Raw genomic sequence first — 9,637 nt, 5'->3', positions numbered from 1 at the left:
AAAAGAGCCAATTTCAAAAGGGAAGCTTTGCAGCCGGAGCACACAGCCTGCCCTTGTCTGGCGAGGGGAGCTTGCTGATAAACCAGCTTTGATTTGGCATCAGAAAACTAAAACCCCCGCCCGAGATGCATTTTCATTTGCGATGTCAAGGAGGAAACGCTAGCCGAAACAGTGAGAGTTCTTAATATTCAGGGAAACCGCGGCAGCTCAGCTAACAGCTAACATGCTGAGATGGCACACCGCCAGCTCGGGGCCACCGGGAGCCGTCGGCAGTCTGTGCGGACTGTCGGAAAAACATGGGCCACCCTCGCTTTCCCACCTCCCACACTCCTGAGGTTGTTCACTGACCAGGCGACGATATCGGCCCAGTCAGCGATCTTCGATCAGGCATTTGTTACCAGAAGTTAGGAGAGGACGAAGTGGGCAGGATATGGTTCTCAGCAGCCCGGGTCAGTCTTCTAGCAGAAGAGCAGGCATCACATAAGGGAACCTCAGGAGGGTCGACTTCGGTTTTAAGGTCTTCGGGAGGCTACCACACACCCAGCTCAGGGGCTACTATTGGGAAACCCATACTATTTTGGAATAAAGTGTTGACCTGAGAATCCTATAATAGAGACGCCATGTACATCAAAATTAAATGTCAATATAATCAAAAGCAACTGGTCAACTGTCCCAGCCAGAAGGAGCCTAAGGAGACAAGATGACTCCATGTCATAGGGTGTCCTGGATGGGATCCTGGAACAGAAAAAGGACATTAGGAAAAACACTAAGGGAATCTGAATAAAGGATAGAGTTTGGTTAATAACATCTCAGTGCTGGTTCACTAATTGTAACCAATGTGTCATATTCATGTAAGATGTTAATAATAAGGGAAACAGGGTGCAGGTGTATGGGAACTCTTTGTATTGTCTTTGCAATTTTTCTGTGGATCTAAAGCTATTCTAAAAGTATATAGGGAATTCCCTGGCAGTCCAGTGGTTAGGACTCCACACTTTCACTGCCGAGGGCCTAGGTTCAATCCCTGGTCGGGGAACTAAGATCCTGCAAGCCGTGTGGCGTGGCCAAAAACAAGAAAAAAATAATAATAATAAAAATAAATAAAAATAAAAATATATAAATTTTTTAAGCGGCAACTGATGGATGTGAGTAGGAACTTACTGCTCTTCCCAGCAACAATCATTTGGGGCCTACCGTGTGCCAGACACATATAAAAGTGATTTACACACACCTTCACAACAGTGCTGTGAGCTCGGTATAATCTACATTTTATAAGGAAACTAAAGCACAGAGAAGGTAGGTAACTTGCTCACAGTCACACAGCAAGTTTAACGACAAATGAAGGGCTTGGGGGCTTCCCTGGTGGCGCAGTGGTTAAGAATCCGCCTGCCAATGCAGGGGACATGGGTTCGAGCCCTGGTCCAGGAAGATCCCACATGCTGCGGAGCAACTAAGCCCGTGCACCACAACTACTGAGCCTGTGCTCTAGAGCCCGCGAGCCACAACTACTGAGCCTGTGTGCCACAATTACTGAGCCCGTGCGCCTAGAGCCCGTGCTCCGCAACAAGAAGCCACTGCAATGAGAAGTCTGTGCACTGCAATGAAGGGTAGCCCCCGCTCGCTGCAACTAGAGAAAGCTCACATGCAGCAACAAAGACCCAATGCAGCCAAAAATAAATTTATTATAAAAACAAACAAAAAAACAGTGCGCACTTTCCAATTTCCCCACCTTTAAAAGAAAATGCTAGAGTTTAAAATTATAGCACATCCAAAACACTGACAACATCAAATGCTGGTGAGGCTGTAGAACAAGAACTCCATACACTGCTGATGGGAGAGCAAAATAGTGCAGCCGCGTTGGAAGACAGTGCTACAGATTGAATATGTCCCCTCCAAAGTGCTATAGACTGAATATGTATTCTCCCTAACCCAAATTCACATGTTGAAACCTAGCCCCCAGTGTAATGGTATAGAGGTGGGGCCTTTGGGAGGTGAACGGGATCAGTGCCCTTACAGGAGACCCCAGGGAGCAACCTTGCCCCCTGCTACCATGTGAGGACACAGTGAGAGGACAGCCACCTGTGAAACAGGAAGCAGCACCTTGAACCACCTTGACTTTGGCCTCCAGAACTTTGAAAAGTAAATTTCTGATGTTTCTAAGCCCCAAGTCTATGGTGTTTTGTGATAGCAGTCTGAGACAGACAGTCTGGCAGTTTCTTGCAAGGCTAGACATAGGCTGACCATGTAACCAACAATCGTGCTCCCAGGCATTTACCCTGGTATGTTGAAAACCTATGTCCACACAAAATCTGCACACGAATGTTTACAACAGTCCTATTAATAACTGCCAAAAACTGGAATCAAGCAGATGTCCTTCAATAAGTGAATGGATAAACAAACTATGGTACGTCCATCCAGTGGAGGATTAGGATAAAAAGAAATGAGCTATCAAGTTACGAAACTACATGGAGGAACCTTAAATGCATATTGCTAACTGAAAGAAGCTGGTCTGAAAAGGCTATAGACTGTGTGATTCCAACGACATAACATTCTGGAAAAGGCAAACTTTGGAGACAGTAGAAAAAAATCAGTGGTTGCCAGCGGTTACGGCTGAGGGAAGGATGATGAGGTGGAGCACAGAGGACTTTGAGGGCAACAAAACTATTCTGTATGATACTGTAATAGTGGATACATGATATTATGCCTATTGTACATCACAAAGCATGACCCCTAAGTCAACAATGGACTTTACTTAATAATAACGTATCAATGCTGGCTTATTGATTTTAACTAAGGTACCACACCAGTGCAAGATGTTAATAACAGGGGAAACTGAGGGAGGGCATGTAAAGGTCATCTCTGTAGGTTCTGCTCTTTTTTTTTTTTTTCCTAGAAATCTAAGCCGCCTAAAAAATAAAATCTATTTAAAAAAATACGGCATAGAAAACAATTTACTAGTGGTAGAGATACATAATCCAGCAAAACTCCATAGCAATGAGGAACATAACCTGACCCCCTTGATATTTACAGTCTAAGGCAAAGCGAAGGCTGTGTAAGAAGTGAAGAGCAGCCACCCAACACTGAACGCAATCACAGCAAAAGGACATTCCCTACCAGAAACAACGTAAAGACTCCAGGAGGCTGTCCCCTCGCAGTGTCTCACCCAAAGTTACGAGGCAGAAGTTTAGTTCATGCCTGGAAGTTGTTCTTAGCCTTGATTTTTAGTTTCAACAAGAAATTCTGAAAGTGTTTCAACAGCCCTAAGTGAAGGAAGAAGGGCAGACATCGTCGTCCACATCTGCAGGGAATGGACCTTATACATTTAGGGCTGAGTGGTGTCTGAAGCAGAAAGAGGGCTGTGTCTTTGAGAGGCCCCAGTGCCTGCAGTTAGAAAATGCCGTTTGACTTGCAAACTGGATACGGAAGCTGTTGATGGAGAAGACTGCGGAGCCATGAGGTCATTCCTTTTTTATGCAGCCTCTTTTCCTGCCCATAACCACACACTTTACTCTCTGCGGACAATGAGTGAGGTTCAAATTCTGCCTCGTAAAGTAGGGTTGCAGTGGTAATGGAAAAAGTATCATCACTTGTAAAACTTGGAAAATGCAACATGAGATTTCTGTGTGCTTTAGAGAGAGAGAATTAACACACATAAAGAAAAAAAAAAAAAGGAGAGAAAAAGAGAAAGAACAAAACATCTGCTTTTCATCAGCAAACAGTCAAAGCAAGGGGCAGCAGGGGCTGAGTTCACTGGAGTGTCCCAACATTTAGAAATCCTACATCCAGACTCCTCGGAGCAAAGCTCTCTGATAAACTTTTGAGAAATACATATTGAGTGATGTCCATGAAATCCATACGGTATAAGAACCTAAGTTGTTTCTGAATTTCGGTTGTTTTTATCGACAGTTCCAACATCCTCTAAGGAATATTCCTGTGTAAATCTTCCACTTCCAGCTCCCACATGCTTTCATGGAGGGGATTATCAGAAAGATCTGTCATCTTCACAGCCTGCAGGCATGGCTCAGGCTTGCAGGCCTGAACCACTCCCATCACCATCACATACTTTCCTAGAAGAAGAAAAGCCCAGTGGTAAAGTTCACGTTGATAGAGAAGATAAAAACAAAACAGACACCTTAAGTCCTTGAGAGGGCTTAAATTTATCAGGGAGGCAAACTGGAGACCAAAAAAAAGCAGAGAGTAGATACCAAAGTGCCAAGGCAGCTAGTGGTCAAAATACATATATTACCAGCAAATTCCACATTTAACCTGGAGAATGACATTTGTTTCTTCTTTGGTTTCTGGTTTTAAAATGCTAAAACAGGGACTCCCCTGGTGGCGCAGTGGATAGGACTCCGCCTTCCAATGCAGGGAACCGGGGTTCGATCCCTGGTCAGGGAACTAGATCCCACATGCATACCACAACTAAGAGTTCACGTGCCCCAACTAAGGAGCCGGTGAGCCGCAACTAAGACCCCACACAACCAAATAAATAAATAAATAAATATTTTTAAAAATAAAATAAAATGCTAAAACAAAATCACAGCACAGTGCATAAAGCTATCACGCCCAAGGAGTGGAAGAGTCGCTCACATCAGAGGATGAGTTGTAATTAGACAGACTGCTCAAAGGCAGGGCCTGAAAACCCGAGCTTTTCTCTTCTCCCTGTTCCTTGCTCCATGCCAGAGTCTGTGACTGGTCTCTGTGCCCAGGACTGGTCCCCCTTCTGCAAAGACAACCCCTGACAGCCCCAAAGCAAATCCAATTTTCCCTTCATGTTGCCAAAAGAGCTGGGCAGGTAGTAGCACCCCCGCATGCCACCGTTATTCCAACTGCCTGGGACCAATCCCTGCCACCAGCTGGGCATACGCAAGCAAATCAACAAGAGGTCAGGCTGCCATCACAATGATCTAATGACATATGAACCACGACTCTATTCCCATTCCCTTGGGGAAGTGGTTCTTCTTGAAAGCAAAAATGGCCAGTCTTAACCACACAAAACTCAACTGTGTAAAAAACCCCAAACACAGCAGGAAGAGCAGGCACGTTGCCAGCCCCCACTGCGTGCCCCTGCGAGGCCGCTTCAATCACACTGCTTCCAGCATCAGGACTGGGTTTGTACTCGGGCCTGGGGCTCTGACTGAAGGAAGCCAGGCAAGCTGACACCTTACCCTCTAGTCTTCAGCTCCTGGCACGACGTACTTAGGTTTCCCTGAACCCATCCCTACATTCTACCTGAGCAAGTAACGTGGGGTTCCTCAGCAACGGAGGCTTCTAAAAATACACTTGCCATACCCTCTGAATGGGCCTAAAAAGCTGGTGGAGATGGAGCCCTCAGAAAATGACTGAAGACCCTGGAAAGGAAGAACAAGCCCACAGAGTCCCAACAGGCGAGGTAAACACGGAATCCACATACTCAAAACCTACATACATCAAGGCGTATAACACAACTATACAGGTGAACTCAAAGGCCTGAGCTCTTTCCTCCCGAGAACAGACCACCTGGTTACTAGTCTGGTTCATTCTACCCACACCCTCTCCCCCAGCCAGAGTCTCTCTCCACTGTCTCTCCTTCTCCTTCCCCACCACGCCCCTCCCTTCTATCAGGCCTTCACCCCGACCATACAGGCCTGGATCAGTTGTCCCTCTTCTGCGCCCACGGCACCCTGTGCTTAAGCTCAAGCCTATGACATCACTTTGTATTTCAGTGGCCTGCTTACTCTTCAGGCTCCCTACCTGAAGCCCGTGTCAGACTTGTCGATCAAGCCCTGGTATTAATTAGCAAGAGGAAATGGTATGGCCCAGGCACACAGGCCAGTAGGTAAGTCAGATGGGTTCACCAACGCGCAATGCCCACTCAGGTACCTACTGGTGCCAACCTTATGCCAGGGCTGGGGCCAGACATGGGAGACAGCCCCAGCTTGCCTTCAAAGAGCATTGCCTGGGGACCAGCACACCAAACAGCTTGTGCTACATGCTACGCCAAGGGTGGCAAACTTTTTCTGTAAAGGGCCAGATACTAAATATTTCAGGCTTTGAGGCCATAGCGTCTCTGTCGCAACTATTCAGATCTGTAGCTGTAATGGGAAAACAGCCCTAGACAATACCTAAATGACGGTGCTCCAATAAAACTTTCCTTATGGACACGGATATTTGAATTTCATATATTGATACTTTTCCCATGTCATGAAATCTTCTTCTGTTTTTTTTTTAACCATTTGAAAACATAAAAAACATTTTTAGCTCATGGGCCATGCAAAAAGAGGTGGCAGCCTGTAGTTTGCCGATCTTGCGCTAGACTAACATTGCAATGGAGGGCAGACAGAGAGGGAGGCTGAAGGATGGAGCCAGGGTGGAGTGAGAAGCGTGCAGGAGCACGGCCTAGTAAAAAAAAACAATGGTCACTATGACCTAGGAGCTGTGTTAAGGACATTTTTTAAATGTATTGAATCCACACAACAGGCAGGAATTATTGGTCCCTTTGGTAAGAGGTCCAGAAAGGTTAAGAAAAGTGCTCCTGGGAGCTCAGCCAGAAAGGGCCAGGGCCAGAAAAGTTCAACCTAAGGCTGAGAATAGTTGTCAGAAAGACACAGAGCCCGCCCTGCTGTAGTCTGGCCCAGTGGTTCTCAAAGTGTGGCCCCCAGGCCACCAGCACCAGCAGCACCTGGGAGCTGGTTAGAAATGCAAATTCTCAGCCCCGCCCAGACCAACAGACTCAAACTCTGGGGGTGGTGCCCAGCCGTCAGTTTTAACAAGCCCTCGGGGTGAGTCTGATGCATGCTCAAATTTGCGCACCACTGGTTTAAAAGGAAACAGTGGTGAACTACAGCCTAAGACAGTCCCTCGAAGGAGGGGTACACCAGGGCTCCCCATTCCTGGGAACTGGGGAGAGCTTCCCAAAGGAAGGTACATTTGAGTAGAGTCGTTAGGAATGAACCAAGTTCCCCACTATGATATTTTCCAAAACTTGATAGGGAGAAAAAAAATCACCCGTGGGGAAGGGACTCTGTTAACAAACACAGATGCTGGGGGTCCCTCCCCCGGAGACTCCAGCTGGGAGGGCTGGTGGAGCCCTCGGAAACTGTATTTTTTGAATGGGCTGCAGGTGATGCTTATCATCAGAACTGCTTGGGTGGCGCTTGGCTGGGGAGGGGAGGAAAGAAAGGGTATCGAGGCAGGGGACCAGCACCACAAACACCGGGAGGTGGGACGGCCAGGCCCCGCCCTCGAGCGGTACAAACCCAGGGTCAGCCGCGGGGTCGAAGCCGGCCGTTACCTGGGACGAGGCAGGGCCGCCCGCGCGGCACCCGCTCCAGGCCGCAAACCGAGAAGGCCCCGCTCGGGTCCCGCAGCCGCGCCTCGCCGCCGCCCGCCGCCAGCACCGTGCCCTGCATCCACACGGCCGTCAGCTCCAGCGGCCCGCGGCCCGCCGCCGCCCGCGACAGCCGCCACTCGCCCGGGCCGCCCTCCGCGTCGCGCCGCAGCTGCTCCGCCAGAACCTTGAACGGCGGCGACCGCGGCAGCCTCACGGAAGTGGGGCACCCGCCGGGGAACGAGGCCGTGGGCGCCGCCGCCATTCTGCCCCGCCGCCGCTTTCCCGCCAACCTTGATGAGCCGCGAGACCCGGTCCGCAGCCACCAATCAGGGGCGCGCTGGCGGAGCCGGCCAGTGGTCGGCGTCGGGAGGCGGGGCCGCCGGACAGAGTGGCCCCACTCCCACCCCAGGAGTGCGCAGGCGTACGTAAAGTAAATAACCGACACGCAAGCTAGGAACGGATGAATTAAAAGAAAAAATAAACGAAGGAGGGAGGTACAGAACTCCCTGTTTCCAGGCACCTCAAAATTTGGCGTGCACGCAAATCATCTGGAGAATGTGAGTATTCATCTTTACATCGCCTTGCCTAGTACGGTTCTCTGAGGCTAACAAATAACGTGCAAATTCTGAAATGGATTGTAGCAACGGTGAGCCTATGTTTATTGGGAGTTATCAAGAATCGAGTCCAGAGATAAGGTTGGAAAGAGGGACAGGGACAGCTAGTAAAATTGCCCTTTTATTACTATTTTTATTTATTATATTTTAATAACAAAATAATTTAAAAGTTAATAAGATACATTACTATATTTTTCACAAAAGGAATGAACGTTCATTGTAGAAAATTTAGAAAAGGAAATCTAGAATAAGAAAAGAATTGTAAAAATCACTCAGAGATATCTACCCACTGTTGGTGTATTAGCATTCAGGTTTTAAAATACATACATGTGTATATATATTTTTATACACAAATATTGTTTTGTATATTACTTTCACTTAATAATAAACATCTTTCCATATCAACAAATATCCCTCTGCTTCCTCTTGAATGACTGCGTTAAGATTCTATTTGTCTCATCACCTACCTAACCAATATCCTAGAGGTGGACGTTAGGCTATTTCCAGTTTTTCACTTTGTAAGTCGCTACTGTGAACCTATCTAGAGCTAAATCTTTGTGCATGTTTCAGATAAATTTCTAGAAATGGAATTGCTCCCTAAAAATTTCATGTCCCCCATCAGTCAAATCCACAAATCGTAAACCAAGCAATCCTGTAAGTCAAGACCAGTTGTCAGAAGACTTTGTCCTCCTGGGGCCTCCCACAATACCAGGCTTACAGAGGGTATTCACCAAGAGCTCGATTTTTATAAAGCGGCTAAGAAATACTGAGCCAGGTTCTGACCTAAGAGCTTTGCAGGGAGTATCCCATGTACCTACACCCTGTAAGTACTGTTCTACAAAGGGGGAAACGGAGGCTCACAGAAGCTAGGTGGCTTGCCCACAGCCTCTCTGGCAGTAGCCTCCATGGGATCCTGGCCTCTATACCTCAACCCTAAGTTGTAGAGTAACCAGGCTCCTAACTTGAGAAGGAAGCAGAGATTTTAACCAAGAGAGAATCCCACCCGCTTCAAGCCTGGTGAGTCCCCACTGGCCTTCCCCAAGGCACCTGAAGGCCAGAAAAGTGATGGGGAAGGGAGTTGAAGTAAAGGCCTGGGAATTTCCCACCATTCTCTTGGCCTTCAAATTTGTGTGTGTGTGTGCACGGACACACACACACACACACACCCCTCAAGCTCCATGCGTGTTGCTGGCAGAGTGATCTTTCCACAACACAAGTCAACATATCAGTGCCCAGTGCCCAGTTTATAACCTCCTATGGTGTCATCCCTCCACCTGGAATATGAGCATCCCTCCAGGCAGAGCAAAATGTACAAGGAGGGCCCAGAAAGGAGAGAGAGCAGGAAGCATTGAGCAAACTGCCAGGATTTCAGAACGGCTGGGACACAGAGTGCAAACAGAGGAGTGGGGATATAGGAGGCTGTACCTACATAACCTCACTTCTTACCCCCATTTTACAGATGATGAAACTGAGGTTCAGGCTAATGGCAAGGCTGAGGCCACACGGCTAGTGAGGGGTGGAGCCAGGACTCAACCCAAGTCCATCTGACCCCAAACTTCATGCTCCTTGAACCACACCTGCCATCTCACTGTCCACACTATCGCCCATCTCCCCATCAAAGATGTCTCAGTACCTTTGCTCATGCTGTTCTCTGCGTGACATGCCTTCCCCCAGTCTCTCCCAGCTAATTCAGTCACCACGTGCCTGCCACCAC

The 9,637-nt window shown here is 47.9% G+C and overlaps 1 protein-coding gene across 1 annotated transcript; it reads right to left on the bottom strand.

Moving 5' to 3' along the window:
• Positions 1-1,658: 1,658 nt before the first annotated feature.
• RMI2 (RecQ mediated genome instability 2) lies at positions 1,659-7,628 on the bottom strand. The gene is made up of 2 exons (XM_082359768.1): positions 7,271-7,628; positions 1,659-4,064 (listed from the first exon to the last, which is right to left on the bottom strand). The coding sequence occupies exons 1-2, from the start codon at positions 7,569-7,571 to the stop codon at positions 3,916-3,918; spliced, it is 450 nt and encodes a 149-aa protein (XP_082215894.1). The 5' UTR covers positions 7,572-7,628; the 3' UTR covers positions 1,659-3,915.
• Between the last annotated feature and the right edge of the window lie 2,009 nt (positions 7,629-9,637).

The sequence above is a fragment of the Balaenoptera borealis genome, assembly GCF_965194805.1.
Source record: "Balaenoptera borealis genome assembly, chromosome: 16".
NCBI lineage: Eukaryota > Metazoa > Chordata > Mammalia > Artiodactyla > Balaenopteridae > Balaenoptera > Balaenoptera borealis.
The sequence above is the reverse complement of the archived record's forward strand: the minus strand, read 5'-3'. Positions and strand labels throughout refer to the sequence as shown.